This window comes from Drepanopeziza brunnea, assembly GCF_022702325.1.
Source record: "Drepanopeziza brunnea f. sp. 'multigermtubi' strain 214-2 chromosome Unknown ctg15, whole genome shotgun sequence".
Classification (NCBI taxonomy): Eukaryota; Fungi; Ascomycota; class Leotiomycetes; order Helotiales; family Drepanopezizaceae; genus Drepanopeziza; species Drepanopeziza brunnea.
The window spans coordinates 1885005-1903367 of record NW_027094078.1 but is presented as its reverse complement, the minus strand read 5'-3'; the positions used below and the strand labels follow the sequence as shown (position 1 = coordinate 1903367).

Here is an 18363-nt window from a genome sequence, read left to right as displayed (position 1 = left end):
CGAAGGTGGGGAGCGCCAAGGACTCGTGAACCAGGTTCACGGGTGTAAAGAGGGGAACGAGAGAAGTGAGAGAATACCGGTATGGGTCGATTATTTCCTATGCCTCGAACAAAGTGGAGTTGTTTTTCCCATGCCTTAATCCACTTTTTAAGTGGGTCGCCCAGCTAAATCTACTTATTGCTCTATGCAAGAAAATTTTATTTGCTAAGCAGCCGTATCTTTAGTTAATAATCGTTTTAGCTTATATGCTAATTATTCTTGAGTCAAGATCTCGTATAGCGTTGAACTTGATCGCGAATTAAGGATACGTAGGTATATGTTTTTACTTATAATTATCAGCTTAGGAATCAATTTTAAAAGATACGCTATCCGCGCAACCAACGGTCTTATATAACGAACACGATCAAAGTATATATGTTTCTTTTATTATATTGATATCGTAGCTTCTTTAATTCGAGGATTATAATTGCATTGAGCGCACCACTTGCATGTATCGTCAAGGTAGTATACGTATCTTATATAAGTCTTTTCGCTATTCGGATACTTAAGCTCTTATCGCTCGTAGATAGCCTGATTAAGTATTGCGTTTTTAAAAGCTTTTAGATTATAAAATACATCGCCTTGCTAAATTAAAACAAGTTTCTCTTGAGAAGCTTTAAAAAATAGATCTGTACTTATATCAGATATGACGACACGCCAGGTCTCCTAGGCGTATCCCCACGTGCGCCAAGTTACTTCCTTCCTTTTTTTCCTTCTCATATTCTCTCACTTCTCTCGTTCCCCCCTTTTGACCCACAAACCATAGTTCACGAGTCCTTGGCGCTTCCTACCTTCGTATATATAAACCCCAGCTTCCTTCAACCTCTACACTCGGTAGTTGTTGATTCTAAGTTATTACCTTGAGGTCTTCCTAAAGCTCCTATATGATCCCCCGCGCTCCCGTAAGTTCCTTCAGGTAATCGCTTAAGGTCGTCACACTTTCGAAAGAACTTCTTTAAATATTGTCATATTACATGAAGTTTTCTTTTATAATTGAAGCATTTCATTTCAAATTTTCTTTCGCACTTTGCAATATTTTTTTCGGTCAACCCCGGTCCGACCTTAGTACTAGTCGTTATACGACTCGCTTAGCTACGCTACAAGCTAGCTACAGCAGTCTATACTTGCTTGACTCTTTTATAGTTTTCCATTAACAAATTTTTTTCTTTTTCATTATAATCTATTTTATCCGTAAGAGAAAGGCGCAAACGATAATAACTTTCGTTGCAATACTCTGAATTGCTTTCTAAAGCTTTTTTATATAGAACTCTTTAGCTTAGCACGTAGCCGTCTCTTGTAAAAGGTCTTAGGGCGGCAAGCTTCGCCTGCGACCCCCGCTCGACGTAAATAAACACAACAATAACAACTACCTATGAAAGGTATACTCGCATCACTACCAAATTTTATTTAATAGTCAATTCCTTTTGTATTTAGATAGATTCGATCATCCTTTCGTTTTAAAAGATGTATTGTGTCTTTTTTTTTTTTTTGGAAACAAAAAGAGAAAAATTGTAGTTGGTTAGATATTTATAGTGCAGATGGTTCACCGAGGTAGGAGGGGATTCCGTAGATTGAATGAAGCTTGTATAATAATAGGACTTGACGTCGCAACTCTAGGGGCTCTTCCCTTCCCATTATTAATTCTATCTAGAAGACCGACGATACAAAAGATGCTAGTACTACCTATATTCCTCAGTGTGCCTGTGCGCCATTCAGAAGAGGTCATGACTGTTCCGCACAACAATATTCAAAGCGGATAAGTAAAAAATTTTATTATTGAAAACATTTTTCAGCTATATCTTCCCAACTTTTCGATTGTTTTTGCGCGCAGCAAATGAATTAATACACATTCATATAGCAATCCTTTCTAAATATATATATATATATATATATATTCTTTTCTTCCGTTTATATACGTATTCACGGGGGGCTACGATTCCTTACTTGTACGAGGTGCCCCTTACGAACCTTCAGCTCTTTTTCTTTCTTTCTCTTGCGGTAGAAAGAAAAATAAAAAGTTTAAAGAGCCGAAATTGAATCATCGATATACGACGCCTCTTCGAAGAGATTTTCTTTTACCGGCGATTTCGAACCTCCCTCCTCTTTCTTCTCGAATACTACGCCGACTACGATCTATACTTAACGAGCATACCGATTGAAAAGACTAAAAGGATTTGCGATAGAAAGGGAACGTATATAAAAGATAAGATAAGAAAAGCTTAGTTCGATTGATCGAAAACACGGTATTGCGCCTTCGAAAGAGCGTTTTACAAACACACCGGCTCTATTTAAGAGCTACGAACGCGAGCTTTCTTAGCTCTACGACGAAAGAGAACGATGTTTATATTGTACGGGATCGAGGCCGCTCGTAAAGCTATACGTATTCGACAGTTATCAAGAGAAAACTCGACGCATAGCATTATGAATTGCTTTTAAAAGGTTTACAAGTGTTTAGCTATTTAACGAAAGGTTTTCTTTAACGTAGTTTTTACTTTCGATTAAATAATACTTTATATATAATTTCTCTACTTAACACGTCGCCGTACCTTATAAGAGGTCCTTAGGGTTTAAGCATTGCGTTTTGGATACCCGCCCGACGTTAATAAATACAACAACAACAACATATACGTATTCACTATTTCATAGGTGTTACAACGTTACCTACTGTCCCTTTTCCCTAGTGCCGACTTGCTAGCCGTGCGCCCAACAAGGCAAGCAAGCTGTCGGCTGCTCCCAGCCAACTCGTTCGTGCCATCGCGTACCGGTATTAGCGCCCGATGACAGCAAGTCGGCCAATTCTTTCGAAGAAATTTTTACTAAGGTAACCGACGATTGAGCGGATCGACTCGACCCTTCCCTTCCTTCTTTCATATTAGTTGAGTGTAAACGGCGTCCTGATCCATCCACCCATTCCACACCACCCTCAGTCATCAAAGCCATCAGACCTCACCTTTCTAAAAAAAAAAAAAAAAAACCCTTTTTGACGAACTAACCCACCATCCTTTCTTCACCGTCCCTTACTCTCAACGAATGTCTCAATCTATCAATTAATCACTTCCTCCATCTCCCCTCGAATGCAATGCTTACCCTAAATCCCCCCTTAATTGCCATCCCACTGCTTCCCTCCCTCCCCCCCTCTAACAGCTACCTAACTATTTCACTAACTATTTCACTACCTACCAACCAACCAACCAACCAACCAACCAACCAACCAATCCAAAGCCGAACACACACATCATTTTCAGCTCCAGCCTCCAGACCCCCAGACTCCAGACCCCAGCAACACCAAAGCAAAGCAAAGCAAGCAGGCCAGAACACACACACACAAAAAAAAAGACACTTAGAAAGCGAGCTACCTTAGGCAAGCCCCGAAGCCCTAAGCCCTGAGCGTCCCTAGGGACCGAAATACTCCGCAGAGAGCTAGCTGTTGACGACCTGCTTGAGATCCATTTTGTGGAGATGTGGCGTTTCTGATATTTGTGATAGGTGATAGGTGATGGGCGATATAGATGAGTAAGTGAGTGGGGAGAGGGAGAGAGAGAAGGGGGAGGGGGCTGATGAAGGACCTTGCGCCTTTTTTGACGTTTAACATTTACATTTACATTTACATTTACAGTCAGTTAGGTAGTTGGTGAGAATAGAAGGAAGAAGGAAGAAAGGAAGGAATATCTGATACGGAGGTGCGGTTTAAGCTTGTAGTAGATGAGCTTGGTTAGGTAAGCGAGGGATGAGAGTGAGTTACTTACCTCAAGTAGGTACTTAAGCGAAGGAGGGATAGAGAGGTGGAGATTCATGATTTCGTACGCGATGATTGTTATTTTGATTCAGGCTTGGACTTGCGTCTATCCACTTTTTTTTTTCTTCGTACTTCCTAGATTCCTGAATTCATATACCTACCTAACTTCAACCTATCTCGAGTTTCGGCGCTGCTGCTGTATCACTCACGCCTTGAGCCCATTCAGCTTGGCAGATGCGCCGTTTGTCAGACCGCTTGGCATGGCTGGGGCGTGGACTGCAGCTGCATGGCCGTTGAGACTGTGCGAGCCGTTATTCGTGACGCCGTTGGCACCATTCGTCGTACCGTTCGCGGATCCGTTGACGCCATTACTCGCACCGCTCCCGTTCAAGCTGCCACCAGCAGCCTTCTTCGCAGCTGCCTCGATCATGCGCTGCGCCTCGGCCTGGGGATTCTCCGTGTAGCCCGTGTCGGACGCATCGACGTAGGCCTCGATGCCCTCGCCATTGCGGGGGTATTCTTTCATGAGCTGCTTGTGTCGGCGCAGCGCGGCGTTCATCTCGTCAGCCGAGACGTCGTTGAGGAAGGTACAGCGGCCGAGGGGGTTGGGGACGGCGGCACGCAGGAGGCCGTCGCGTGTCTTGAGGATGGCGGCCGTGGCCTTGACGAGCATGGCCTCGTCGAACTGGTGGTGGTCCATGGAGAGACCGGCCCGGGAGAAGAGCTGCAGCAGGCGGCGGTGCTCATCGTCGGAGATGAGCTTGCGGTTGTTGGCAAGCGTGGCGGAGTAAGCCATGTCGATGGAGATGGCGTGACCGTGGCGGAGCGGTGTCTCGGGGGCAACTGGAGATGGGAGCTCGAGGTCAGCACTGGGGGACCTCTTGAGGGTTACGGATACATTTCATTTTATGGCGAAGAAACTTACGCTCGTGGATGGGCGACCAGGTGTGGCCATACGCAATGACTCGGTCGAGACCTATCTCGTGGAGGTTGGGCGTCTCCAACCTCAGCATCTCGAAGATCCCCTCGCGGTTGATCTTGTCTGCCGCGTCGATCAATTCCTGAGGCGAGCCATCGGCGCGCCCAAAAGACTTCTCGATCAGGTCTTCGCAGTATTTGTCCAGCAGGTTGAAGGTGTCCAGGTGCGAGCAGGTCGAGATCTTGATCAGCTCTGCGAAGCCGTTGCGTATCTGGGCGGTGGAGAGCGTCCGGAGGAAGGTAAAGTCGAGGAAGGTGTGCATGGGAGCATGGTATGCCCCGAGCTTGTTCTTGTGATTGCCGTAGTTGACTGCGACCTTGATGGATACCGAGGCGTCGATGAGGCCGATGACCGTGGTGGGAATGCGGATGAAGTTGGTGTTTCGCTTATAGGCAGCGCAGGCAAATCTTTATTTGGACATCAAACAGTCAGTTCGGCTATGAATAAGAGATAACCAGCACAGCAACTCAAGGCACATGAAGGAGGATGGGCTTACCCAGCAACATCAGTAACGAGGCCCCCTCCCACGACCAAGACAGGCTCCTGGGGAGACATGTCAGCAGGAGTTCATTGACCGAGGAACAGGCAGGCCAGAGTACACACTTTGCGGTAGATACCGAAGTCATTCATGGAATCGACGATACTCAACAGAGTGGGCATCGTCTTGATCTTCTCGCCGATCTTGGTCTTGTGGATACGCAGCTCAAGGCCATAATGCTCGAAATACTTCTCCATCTCCGGGCCGTACACATTGTAGATGTTCTGGTCGGTAACGGCCAAGCAGCGACCCCATTTCTTGTAGCAGTCGGCCAGGTTACTGTTCTTGACGTCAAAGATGCCGTCGATGAAGGTGAAGTCGTACTCGATCTTCTCGTATCCCGTGACGTGGAAGCCGTCGTGGCCGGAGGCCGACTTGGTCTCTGACACGGTTGCTTTCATGTCTGACATGACGGGCGAGCTGGGTAGGATGAATTGATGAATGAGTGAGTGTACGGGGGTATCAGGATCTCAGGTCTGAACAGGGTCTGAACGGGCGTCGGGGGAGCTATCTATATGGAATACATGGCTATTGCCGGCGAGAACCCTCTGTCTCTCTCTCTCTCTCTCTCTCTCTCTCTCTCTCTCCTTCTCCATCTTCTCCCGATTCTCTCTCTCTCTCTCTGCCTCTCTCTTTCTATCAATCAGCCAAGGCAATCGACACACATCTTTTCCTCTTTTGGAATTTCTTAATGCATATCCCCCTGCTCGACTCTTGTGGCAGGACCAGGTCCAATTATTGTCATGATCATTGACTGAAGAGACCAGGGGAGTGCCAGGAGATGAGGCCTCTTTCTCTCTTCCTGCTCGCTCCTCCTGCTCTTTCCTGCTCGCGCCTGCTCGCTCCTGCTCTTTTCTCCTCGTTACTCCCCTCACCTCTGCCCGACCCCAAGAGCGTCGTCCGTCTTTTTGGTTGGTGAAACGTGCAACAGACAGACCCCTGGCTGGACACGGCAGCGGGCCCTGCATCGTGACCGGCCGGGTTCGGCACAACGCGCGGGGGTTATTGGCGAGACCCGTCGTGGCGACCTGCAGCCGCCTTGCCCTGTGCTGTGCTGTGCTGCAAGTGAAAATGTCGTGACATGTCGACTAAGCGAGATGCTAGAATGATGAGATAGGTAGTGAGATGGCGAGATGGTGAAGCGATGATCAACGAAGAGATGATGTGTCGATAAAACGGATCCTTCTCCGCCACGAGACTTTGGAGCTAAGCATGCTATTTCCGAGAAGTGGATGGAAGAAGTAGATCATTCAAGAATCCGATTAGCTGGTTGAGGGTCTTGTTTTGGCTTGGTACTGTCCGAAGTCAGATCTGGAATCTCACGCAAAGTAAACACAGTCACTTGAGTTTCTGCTCTGCGGGGATCGGACAGCTAAGTATCGAGCTAACGGAACGGAGCGAAGTGGGGGCCCTTGCGGCTCCACTTGAGCCCCACTCGGCCCCACTCACAAGGCGGGTGAAAAGGTGGAGACTCGAGCTCATGCCAACTCGACTACCGTATGGACTCGATGGAGAAGAGACGGACAAGGTCACACGTCAGATGACCTTGGAGCATTGCTTTTTTCTGCTCCTCAAGCCCAAACTGTGAAAATACAAGAAGGAAAAAGGAGAAAAAGAAGGAAAAGAAGAAAAAAGGCCTCAACCGTGCCGGAGATCATTGCCGAATCGAGGCAAACGAAAGATCCAAAAATATCGGGTCGGGTCAAGGTCAGGTCAAGGTCAGGTCAAAGTCAGCTCAGGACTGGATCATTGGTCAGCTACCCGTACCCCATCCTTACCCTATATCCTCCTCTCTCTACCTACCGGTACCTTGCAAACTGGCTGGCATTGCATGGCATGCCTTGCCATGGTATGCCGTGGGATATCAGGTCTCGTTGTACTCTGTGCAGGTCATGACGCCTTTGATCCTGACCGCAAATGCCCGCAATCGGTATGACATGACATGATTATGTCGTGTGGAGTTCATATCAGTCATGCCGCTTGCAATTGCACCTGAATACGGGCCCCGTGGGCAATCCTCTGGAAGCAAACCGAGCTCGGATCCATCAAGACGGCCACAGCCTCCCACCCCTCCCTCTCTAAACCGGCGCCCATCAACTCTCACGCAAGAATGGGCTCGATCTTTGACGATCGCAAAGCATATGCTCCTCAGGAAGACATATTCGTAAGAAGCAGCTTAGAGCAGAGCACAAGGTCGCGTCGTGCGCTGACACCAGTATAGTTCGACGATGGGAGAGAGGAAGAGCTCGTGGAGTTCGTCACCTCTCAGGCCGACATCCGAAACTCGCCAGCCAAGGTCCTCCAAGCGATCGATGACTTCGCGCGAACACAGAAGTATCTGATGAACGTCGGAGAAGACAAGGGGAGGATAGTGACCGAGGTCATCCAAAGTATGAGGCCAACGGTCATGGTTGAGCTGGGAGGCTACTGCGGGTATTCCACCATCCTCTTCGCAGACGCAGTGCGAACCGCCGGAGGGCAGAAATACTTTTGTCTGGAGAGGAGCCCGAAGTTTGCACACAATATCCAAGAACTGGTCAAGTTTGCCGGCCTCGGCGACATGGTGGAAGTCGTTATCGGTCCGAGCGACGAGAGCATCAAAGCCTTGCACGGAAGCGGGAAACTGACGAAGATCGACATGATGTTCCTCGACCACTACAAACCGGCCTATACGACGGACCTCAAGCTCTGCGAATCGTTGGGTCTCGTCGGCAAGGGGACAACGCTCGCGGCCGACAATGTCATTACGCCCGGCAATCCCCCATATCTAAAATACGTCCGCAGCACGGTGCAGGAGAAGCGGATGGCATTGACACACGAGAGTGTTCCCGACACGGAGAATTTCCCAGGGAAGTCTGCCGCCCAGTACGGAGGGATCGAGACCCTGAGCACTGAAGTAAAGGGCGATCCAAACCTCATCTACACGAGCAAGCTGTGTAATAGTTTCGAACCTTCTGGAGTTCCTGTGAGTACGAAATGGTCAGCTAGCAACCGTTCTGTTCTCGCTAATCTTCTTACCAGGATGGAATAGAAATCACCGTCTGTGTGGGGGTGGAGTCCATATAGCTAGCACTCGGGGAATACTCGTACAGACTAAGAGAGACGTAGAATCCCATGTCAATGCCCGGAATATTGTGGCGACTCGCGTGAAGAGAAATTATTCGACTTTGGCGGCCAGATGCTTGCTCGTATTCCAACATACTCTAGGTGTTACTTTGCGACCTACATCCGCAATGAACACTTCGCAAGACTGAAACTATTGACTTATAAGCCTCCTTCCAAATGGGAGATTACGGCATAAGCTCTGTAAATAATGATTCGAAGACCGTGTTCCAAATAAAGCCCAAGTATTTTCAAGTGAAATATGGCAAACAAGGGGGAATGTGGGCGGTTTTAAACTTGTAAAACCACACTAAGATCAAAATCCCAGCAGCCATCTACCTACTCTCGATAACTCAAGGCTCCACGGCTTTAATAGGCCGGGTAATTTCACATCGTACGAAAAACAGCGGGTGACACCCGTCAAGGGATAAAGTAACGTGAAAATGTGGAGAGTGAGCTCCAATGATGACGATATTAGGTCTGATCTTGCCCATAGGGTAGAATAGGGGAAAGATTGTCATCTGCAGCTCCTAATCTTCTCATGTTGAAGCCAAAAAAAAAAAAAAAAAAAAAAAAAAAAAAAAAAAAAAAAAAGGCCGCTAACGATTCTTTCTGCCGACCATCAGGACTCCGCAAGGCACTGTCGTGACCAGGCACATCGCCAGATTCTCAGAATACCACTCACCACAATGCCACTGACTGCAGAGTCCCCAGATTCTCTACACATACTCCAAAATGTATCTCTGATTCTACTTGCGGCCTTCTGTGCACCCTTGTGTAGCGCCATTGCCATCGCGAGCTGGCTCATCTCGCCCTACACGTGGCTGGCAAGCGAGATCGAGCGCCAGCGCCAATGGCGAAAGTCATACGCGCCGGGCTCGCGACGGACAGTCCTGGTGACGGGCGTGGGCATGAGTAAGGGGTTGGCGATTGCGCGGGCTTTCTATCGAGCGGGTCACCGTGTGGTCGGCGCCGACTTCGAGCCCTACGGCGTCCCGGTCTGTGGACGGTTCTCCGCAGCGCTAAGCAAGTTCTACAGGCTTCGGAAACCTGAAGGCGGCTCGACGGGCAGTTCGGCTTACGCTCGCGGTCTCGTGGATATCGTTCTACGGGAGAAGGTGGAGTTGTGGATTAGTTGTTCTGGAGTTGGTAAGATGAGATTCCTTTCCTGGTATCACGTTTCTGGGTAGCGAGCAGCGGGCGGGAGTCACTCTTTTTTCCTCTCTCGCAAGAGGACTAACTTTTCTCGATAGCGTCTGCCGTGGAGGACGGAGAGGCTGCAGAAGCGGTAGAGAAGTTGACGGACTGCAAGGCCGTCCAGTTCGGAGTGGCAATGACCAGTCTCTTCCACGAGAAACACTCCTTCATCGAAAACACCAGGAGGATCGGATTGAACGTGCCCGAGACGCATCTCATCGAATCCGTAGAAGAAGCGCTGGGAATCCTGCACCCAGACGCGGCTCCCGCCCCGAAGAAGCGATTCATCATGAAGAGTGTCGGCCTCGACGACTCGATCCGGGCCGACATGAGCCTTCTCCCGTTCTCGTCGCAGGCCAAGACCGAGAGACATGTCAATAAGCTGCAGCCGTCGCCCGCGAGACCGTTTGTCATCCAGCAGTTCATCGACGGCCCGGAGTTCTGCACGCACGCCCTCGTCGTGCGAGGACGTGTGCTGGCCTTCACGGCATGCGCGTCCGCCGAGCTTCTGATGCACTATCAGGCGCTCCCGTCTTCGTCAGACATGTTCGACGCCATGTTGCGATATACACAGGCGTATGCTGAGAAGATGGGTACGCAGATGTCTGGCCACTTCTCCATCGACTTCCTCCTGGACCAGAGCAGCAGCAGCCCGGACCCGGATCTGATGAACAGGATCTATCCCATCGAATGCAATCCTCGCGCGCACACCGCTGTCGTCCTGTTTGCCGACGAGGCTCTGCACATGGCGGAAGCCTACCTGGCGGTCCTCGACAGCAGCGAAGAGAAGGTCAACACGACACCTCCTCCCATCGTCGTCCCTGCGCCAAGCGTTGGCTACTACTGGATCGGACACGATCTCGTAACTCATCTGATCATGCCCCTGCTCTCCTTCCTGCGTCTCGGAACAGACTTCCGGAGGCTGAGGAACAGCTGGGCCGTGTTCTTCACGCGTGTTCTCTCTTGGCAGGACGGCACGTATGCGAGTTGGGATCCGTGGCCGTTCTGGGCGCTGTACACTCTCTACTGGCCGGGGATCTTCCTGGCGTGCGTCTTGACGGGGAGGAAGTGGAGTCGGTGCAATGTGAGCACTACGAAGGTGTTTAACTGTTGAAAAAAAAAAAAATCATGCAATAGCAAGCAATTGCAAGAAGACTTGTGCTGTAGTTCGACTCCAGGCTGCGTGGCCGGTGCTGCTAGATTTCTTTTCTCGTTTGTATTCAGGGGACTTCGCTAAATTATCAACACAGTAAAGTCGAACTATCTATCTATCTGTGATTCAATCTAAAATCAGACTCTACTCTCCTCTCAAGACATTTCCCCACTTGCAGATGTTCAAGTGCAACAAGATATTTTCGGACTTTTTTCTCCTACGAGAAGAAGGCATGATAAAGTATCTTGGGAAGAATCTCTTCGCTGACCATACATATACATACATACATACCATGAAATGCAAGCCAACCAATAGCGAGTCGGCGACCTAAGAGATCACAAGGTCGTTGTTTCCTTCACACACCCGCGCTGGCTGAAAAGGGGGCAGTGATCTTGTGCAACCGAGTACGAGATGGCTGGCTTTTAGGAGACAGGTTTTAGGCTGCGCAGGTCATTAATGGATCGGGCTCGCTGGCCCAGAACGAAACCCGACAGCTTGCAGTGCCATGCATCAGATCGTCTATTGCCAGACCGACCGACACAACGACCACGGAGGTGCTTGGGATTAATTATTACTGTAAGTGTGAAGAGCCAGCCGCGCTTCGAGCGTCGAGCTTCGGATTCCTTGTTTCTTTCGGCTCTGTTTCTTCCAAGACTCACTTGCTAGGTAGTTAGTCATAGTCACTTTGCATCGAGCTCCAGACTACCGCCGCGGCGAAGAAGTTTCGCGATTGCCGCATGGGCCGGCCTCACCTCTGTGAATAAGGTACCTACCTATACGGCGTACGCCCAGCTCGATACCCCGCTCCCTGTTATTGACTGGCACGCATGCAGCCGGCGCTCTCGATCGCCTAGGAGCTCAAACACGCCCACCAGCCCTCGCGATCTTGCGATCTCGCTCTTCGACCCTTTCTTCACGACGAACCTGCTCTAACTACCGGCTCGCACCCGCTTTCCCAGCCCGAAGCAGGTCGCGAATACGGGGAGGCGGTGGATGTTCCTGGTTGTCCTTTCCTTTCTGGGCAATGGCCAAATCCCGCACTCTTACACCAAAATCATATATATATTTTTTTTTTCGTCCAATTTTCTTTTCCTTTCTCAAGCTCAAGTCTGTAGGCTAGCGGCAGCGGGGTCAACGTAGTGGAAGTCGGCTTGCGGCATGCAAGGAAGAAGTTCTATCAGCGCTCGTGTCTCTTCCTCGCGCGCGCTACGACCTCGAACAGGCCTCGTGACAACCCCATGATATCTACTACAACAAGAATCACGCAGCGGGCCCGTCCGACATCCGGAGTAGTGAGCTATCAGCTCAAGCCTAGACACGGATGCAAGGTCGCGCACTCGTCGAGGAGCTACTAAAGAAAAAAAAAAAAAAAAAAAAATCCGATCCAAGTAGGTAGCCAGCTCGATATCCCACGTCAGCTTTTACCTACTTACCTACCTACCTACCTATCTATCTAGCTAGCTAGCTAGCTAGCTACCTACCTAGCTAGCTGTATAGTATAGTATAGTATAGTATCAGCCTCAACATGCGTGCTGATCGGTACAGAGAGACAAGACCTAGACGACCCTCTCTGCGTAGCAGAGCGACGCCGCACACGACTCTTACGCCTTCGTCTTCCGTCGCCGCTAGCGTCGAACGGAGAAGTTGAGGCGGGGAAAAGAAATCCAGTCTGGCACGGATACATGTCTACGGGGTCGCTAGAGGAGTGTTTTTCGTCTGGACTAGGCTGGACTAGACGGGACTAGACTAGACTGTAGCATCCTGCTGCTCGCAGAGCTCGAGTATTGAGCTGTGGGGAAAGGCGGGGAGAGAGATTGGACGTCGCGACAGAAGAGCGGGGGCGATGATAATGATAGTGATAATAATGATGATGATGATGATGATGATGATGACGAAGAAGAAGTCGCGAGGGGATACACACTCCTATTCCTTCCATGGCAGGATCGAGAAGGAGGGAGTCCCCTGCTATATGTCCCGGGAGAGTGCCGGCATGTGTGCCGATAGCGGCGCGGCTCTCGAGCGGGCGGGCTTCCGGGGCTGGGCGCGTCGTGGCGGGCGGCAGTCGGGACGGGGCCAGCGTCGGGGGGGGGGGGGGGGTGACCGACCTGGGCGGCGTTCTGGTCGCGGGGGGAGGCCGGCCGGCGGGAGGTCCGCGTCGCGGGGAGCTTGCTTGCACGGGCGCTCTTCTGACTAAGGTAGGCGGATAGGGTGCCTGTCCCGCCCGAGGTCAAGATGAAGGCGAGGCTGGGATCTATGGACGGGGAGAGGAGGTTAGTGATTGAATTGAGAGCGCGCATGCGGGTGCTTTTCTCTAGGAGGCGGTCGAGGGCTGGGCCGAGCAGGGCGTTTCCGGAGGGTGGAGGGTGGGGAGTGCCAGCGGATAGAAAGCCGGATGCGGAGAATTTTCGAGGCGCGCATTTTCATTTTCATTTCCATTTTCATTTTTCATCTCGTCACTTTCGGTTACTGCGCGGGACTCGGGTGAGGTTGCTTGGCTCTTTTTGGATCGGCATGTCTGTCTGTACCGGTATCTTATCAGCGCGGAAAATACTACTGTACGTATGTGAGAAGACGGCTTGTGGTAGCCCTCCCTGCTTTGAGCGTGGCTGGTCCTTGTGATGTCTGCGGGTGGTTGGTTCGACGTGAGGCCGATGCCCTCTTTAGACTTGGCGATATGGTGGTAATTCGCTGCTACAGATTGACACCCGTTTCTCATTCTCATTCTCATTCTCATTCTCATTCTCATTCTCATTCTCATTCTCATTCTCATTCCCCTTCCCCTTCCCCTTCCCCTTCCCCCTCTCTACCTATCAACAAGTCTGTAAACAACCACTGCCGAAACATCTCAATCCAAGAGATGAGAGAATGAGAGAATAAGACGGCGCAGCGGCGGCGTAGTAGGTTTGTGATAAAGGGATTCTAGGCATGGGATATAGGCAGGCATGTAAAGGGAGGGAGAAGCGTGTGTGTGTGTAGAGGGCTAGATAGATAGATAGATGCCTAAATAGATAGACGACAAGCGAAAACGAGTGCCTGACTGGGCCAGGTCTAGTGGCGAACTCCACGCTACAATACACATTGTGTCGGAGTACAACGGCCATGCAGCAGATAAGAATGGAAGGAACGAGAGTGGAAGGAACGAGAATGGTGGTAGACCTGGCACGTGAGGATGGCACGTGCACCCGCGGTCCCCTTAAGGGACCGCCACTACCAGTATAGCAATAGCAGACATCTACAACCCAACCAACCAAGACCTGGTAGTACTATCAACCTGTGTACCAACACATTGACAAATCAATTAAGGCACTGAGCCCCGAAAGCAGCGGCGGCGAGATCTGAGATGCGTGACCACCGTTTCTGCTCTCATGGCAGGGCCCGACATCGAATCTGCGACAACGGTGAGAAACAGTGGTGGGTAAGAATGATGCATTCGCCACGAGAAGATGCGCACTAAAGTGGAGGAGAGACTTCAGAGATGCCAAGAATGCAAGCGACAACGTAAACAAACGGGTATACCGGAGAACCAGGCAGCGCCCCCACAGTAGCGCACCCAACGCCCAGTTGACCATCCCCCCCTTTGATGGCCTAGCTGTTTTCGCTCCTTGAACCCAACTCCTAACACCATCACTCGTCGCTTCCCCGGCCAACGGCGTACTCGTCTCTCTTTGCTCATTCCTCGCTCGTGTCGATCTCGGGAGGCCCGCCGACTCCAACCTTCACGCCGGTGAACGTGCAATCGCCGAAGGCGCTGCCGCCGAAAGTCCCTTGCAGAGTCCGGCCCGTCGGGGCGCAGACGGTTATGGTGTACAATTTTTCGTCTGAGCCATGGTCGACGACGCCCGCGGCGGGGTCTTCGCCGCGGTAGCGATAATTCCACGGGTGGTTCTTCGCGGCGGGTTGAGTCGTCGAGCCGAAGTAAAAGACGTCGGGGGTCGGGCTGTGCCGCATGTGCTCGTTATCTTCGTCGCCTTCCTGGTTGTGTATATCCATCTGGCCGCTCTCCCCGTCGCTCGAATGACCACTGGAATCATAGTCGTTTTCGTTTTCGTTTTCGTTCTCGTTTTCGTTCTCGTTCTCGTCATCCTCTCCGGACTCGTCGTCGTGGTCATCACGGTCAGGCTTCATCGGCGCCGTCATCCTCGCTCCGCCTGCGCATCGCTCAAACCGAAAGACGCCCGCCACCGCCCCGAAATCCAAGTCCGCAAACATCTGCGGTCCCTCCGCCGTCCGCTCCAGATAGATCTTCAGCGTCATGTTCTGCACGTCCCAACCCTCCTGGATCTGCGGACAGCGGAGGTGCCACACCCCGGAAACATCCCAGTCCTGGCACCTGGCCACAGCGTGCTTGGCCTCCAACTGCCGGGACCTCAACAAGGCCCTGTTCTTCCTCCGCAGCTCCCGCCGTTCTTCCTCCTGCTCGCACTTCAGCCGCTGCGATTCCCTCTCCATCATCCGCAGCCTCTCCGTCACGGCCGATCTGTCCGGGCCGACGACCACCCAGTACCTTGCCATCTGCACCACCGCCTCGGTATCCGTCGGCGCGTGGGTGTACGCGCACCACAGGCCCAGCTCCTCGGCCGTCTCTTGGATATTGATGACAAAGTAGGTGGTCAACAGCACGGGCTCCTTGACCGGACTGCCGGCCGGAAACATCTCTCTCAAGTACCGGCGCGGATCCCGGCTGGCCTTCTCCTCCGGTGACATCTCGTGGCGCCAGCTGTGCTCCCTCGCCTGTGCATTCTGTCGCTTGAAGGTCCTCCGAGCCCGCTCCCGGGTCTCCCTCGGGATGGGATCGTTCTCGTGACCTCGCAGCCGCTCTTGCAGGTCTGCGACGGTGCCGTGGGACGGCAGACCTCGAAACAAGCATTGGGCCTGCCACCAGGCCGGAGGCTTGTGGGGGACCTGTCTCGGCTGTGGGCATTCGGCGTCTGCGGCCTCGGCTTCCGCTGTCACGAGGGGCGGGATGTATGGCGCAATATCCTTGGCATAGCCATGGTCTTGGTAGGTCAGATGATGGCCGTCGTATGCGAAGACGGCCGCGTCACACTTCACCAAGACGTGCCGAACGGGCGGGTCGGCGTTATGGGTCTCGGTCTCGGTCTCGGTCTCGGTCTGGGTCTGGGTCTCGGTCTCGGTCTGGCTATTGGCATCGGTGTCTATGTCCATGTCTGTGTCTGCAGTGTCGGACTCGGATGCCATTTTGGTTGTTGATGCATGGAACGGGGGACGGGGAACGCGACGCATGTACGGAGGAGGAAGGCGATGTTCGGGGAGAAAAGAAAGGGGGTGGTCCTTGGAGGGGAGTCGGGTTTAATCTACGGACAGCAGACCACCCCGAACCACTGACGGGCCTGGCGAACTGGCGGGGAATCCACGGGGGGGGAGTGGGGGTTGAAGGTGGGTGGCACCTGGGCCATTGGTTAGTTGACTGGTTAGTTGACTGGTTAGTTGACTGGTTACTACTTAGTAGTCACCTCGTAACTGGATGGGGCCACCCGGGTGATAATTGTGACTTTGCCGCCGTGGCCGCTGCGTGGGGATTTGTTTGAGAGAGGGCCGCCCCCCTGCCCACTCGCCTGGCCCAGATACGGCGACTTTTTCCAAGTCAGCCCTGCTTTCGGGGGATTTGCAACCCCTATCCGTAATGTGGAGACGGGAGTATGCTTTTGGGACACGCTTTGTTGCTCTTCCTCGCTCTTCCTCGCTCTTCCTCGCTCTCCCTCGCTCTCCCTCGCTCTTCCTCGGACTACCTCCTACAAGTAGCCGAATGTCTGTCTGCATGAAAAAGCCACACGCATTGCACCTACACGCGGGGGGATTCTTCTGCAGCCTCTCTACGCCGCCACCGGCAGCTGTCGTACAACGACGATTTCCATCCTGCTTACCCTACGTACCATACGTCTTCTGACTCTGCACGCCCACGCCCACGCCCCCTGTCGATCAAAAGACGAGTCCGTCATACAGTAGAGGCCGCCATTTGTATCCCTTTTTTTTATATTACCGAGTCTAACTAGCTAACGAGGCGTCTTGGCAGGTTTAGGTGGTGCGGCTTGACCACGCCTTCTCTCCATCACCAGCCAAGGCCGAGCGGCCCGGCGCCGACGGTCCGCTGGTTTCAATGTGTACGGGGCTCGTTGATTGTTTACTGTTTATCATGTATCGTCTATCATTTATTGTGTGTTCGATCTTTTCCTCACGATCTTCGCGGCTGCATGTGTCAAGCCCGGGCCTAGACGAAGAAGGAGAAGATGGACGGGTCGGGCTTGCTGCTGCTGCTGCAAAGGTTCGACTTCCCATGCACGAAACCCTAGTGATTCTTCACATTGCTTGCTTTAGGCTGGCTCGGTCTACTGTACGCACTGTCATGCCATCCCGTTTTCCTGGCAGGAACCAATCAAGTGATTCCTTCTTCATTTTCTACTAGTCCGGTAATCCTGTCATCATGCATGGAAGCTTCTGACAACTACTATTTTTGGTGCTACGTAGTGCTAATCGCCTGGGCTACCCTTCCCCATAAGGCTGCGGTAATTTCACGCCCTGGGGGGGGGGTTTTTTTTGTTTTTTTTTTTTACACCAGGTCGGAAGGAACAAGGCTGAGTAGTGGTGGCTGCGATATATTCACGGAGTAAACGATACACTAAGCAGTAGTAGTACTATCGGGTTCATTTCTGTTTGTCTCTGAGCCTATTCTTCCCTGTCCGGTTGGGCATGGCCTCCGTTCCGTCTACTCCGTATATACGAGTAGTTCATCTTCCACACGTGAGACCGCAGCCCTGCTCAGCAAGCCCGCCCGGCCGACTTGCAGGCCTTCCCGGTCTCCACGTAGTTCTACTCTCAGCACGACCCTCGCTGAGTGCTATCCTGGATGCGCACGCCCATTGTATCCGTCGCCGTGGGAGGAACGGGGTACGGCCCGGCTGACGTGGACTATAAGAGCCCGCGGTATACACGACGGGGTGGGGTTCTTTTCGGCAGCGTGGTGCTATCCCGAAGGAACTCACTTCAACAGCATCGTAAGGCATTGATGAGTTGCGCTTCGGTTTAGAGTTTTGGATATCGGTTCTGAAGCGTTCTTTCTTTTTGGTGCACTACCGGTACTCTGTATGGTTACGGCTGCCTTCGGTCCGGCCTCGAGATTGGTCGTTTGGCGACTGCGATAGGTATCGCTACGCTTTCAAGCTAGCTCCGGCCGTCGCTGCTTTGCTCCTTGGGGTTTCTTGCTTGCTTGCTTTCTTTTGGGGGGGACGAGAGCTCCCTCTTACTGTGATCTATCTTATCTGTAAGGGAACCTGAGACGCCTACGAGGCAGCAGGGTCCGAGGTCAACCGGCTCATATACTGCTCGACTGATGAGAAATGACGAGAAATGCTACATTTTCCGCCTTTGACTCACAACATACTTCGCCCTGAGGCTCGTAGCGCTCTGTCATGTTGCCCTTGCCACGCTCCCTCCCTCACAATCGCGGACACGGAACGCAACGATGAGGCTGCTTTCTCAACAATCTCGGAATCCTGCATCCAATCGGATGACCTGCCTGCCTATAAATTAAGATACGCGGCACGCTGGCGGGGCGGAGGGGAGGGTCGGGGGGGGGGGCAGGATCCTGCAGAGTATTGATT

The 18363-nt window shown here is 52.0% G+C and overlaps 4 protein-coding genes across 4 annotated transcripts; 2 read left to right on the top strand and 2 right to left on the bottom strand.

Moving 5' to 3' along the window:
- Positions 1-3980: 3980 nt before the first annotated feature.
- L3040_008412 (uncharacterized protein) lies at positions 3981-5702 on the bottom strand (the record flags this gene model as incomplete). The annotated part of the gene is made up of 4 exons (XM_007292063.2): positions 3981-4618; positions 4701-5161; positions 5251-5297; positions 5358-5702. 4 exons carry the CDS (start codon positions 5700-5702, stop codon positions 3981-3983), a joined length of 1491 nt encoding a protein of 496 aa, XP_007292125.2.
- Positions 5703-7402: 1700 nt separating this feature from the next.
- L3040_008411 (uncharacterized protein) lies at positions 7403-8358 on the top strand (the record flags this gene model as incomplete). The annotated part of the gene is made up of 3 exons (XM_007292062.2): positions 7403-7456; positions 7514-8257; positions 8314-8358. The coding sequence occupies 3 exons, from the start codon at positions 7403-7405 to the stop codon at positions 8356-8358; spliced, it is 843 nt and encodes a 280-aa protein (XP_007292124.1).
- Positions 8359-9083: 725 nt separating this feature from the next.
- Positions 9084-10705, top strand: L3040_008410 (uncharacterized protein; the record flags this gene model as incomplete). Its single annotated transcript, XM_007292061.2, has 2 exons — positions 9084-9543; positions 9648-10705. 2 exons carry the CDS (start codon positions 9084-9086, stop codon positions 10703-10705), a joined length of 1518 nt encoding a protein of 505 aa, XP_007292123.2.
- A 3708-nt stretch (positions 10706-14413) lies between these two features.
- On the bottom strand, positions 14414-15943 carry L3040_008409 (uncharacterized protein; the record flags this gene model as incomplete). The annotated part of the gene is made up of 1 exon (XM_007292060.2): positions 14414-15943. One exon carries the CDS (start codon positions 15941-15943, stop codon positions 14414-14416), a length of 1530 nt encoding a protein of 509 aa, XP_007292122.2.
- Between the last annotated feature and the right edge of the window lie 2420 nt (positions 15944-18363).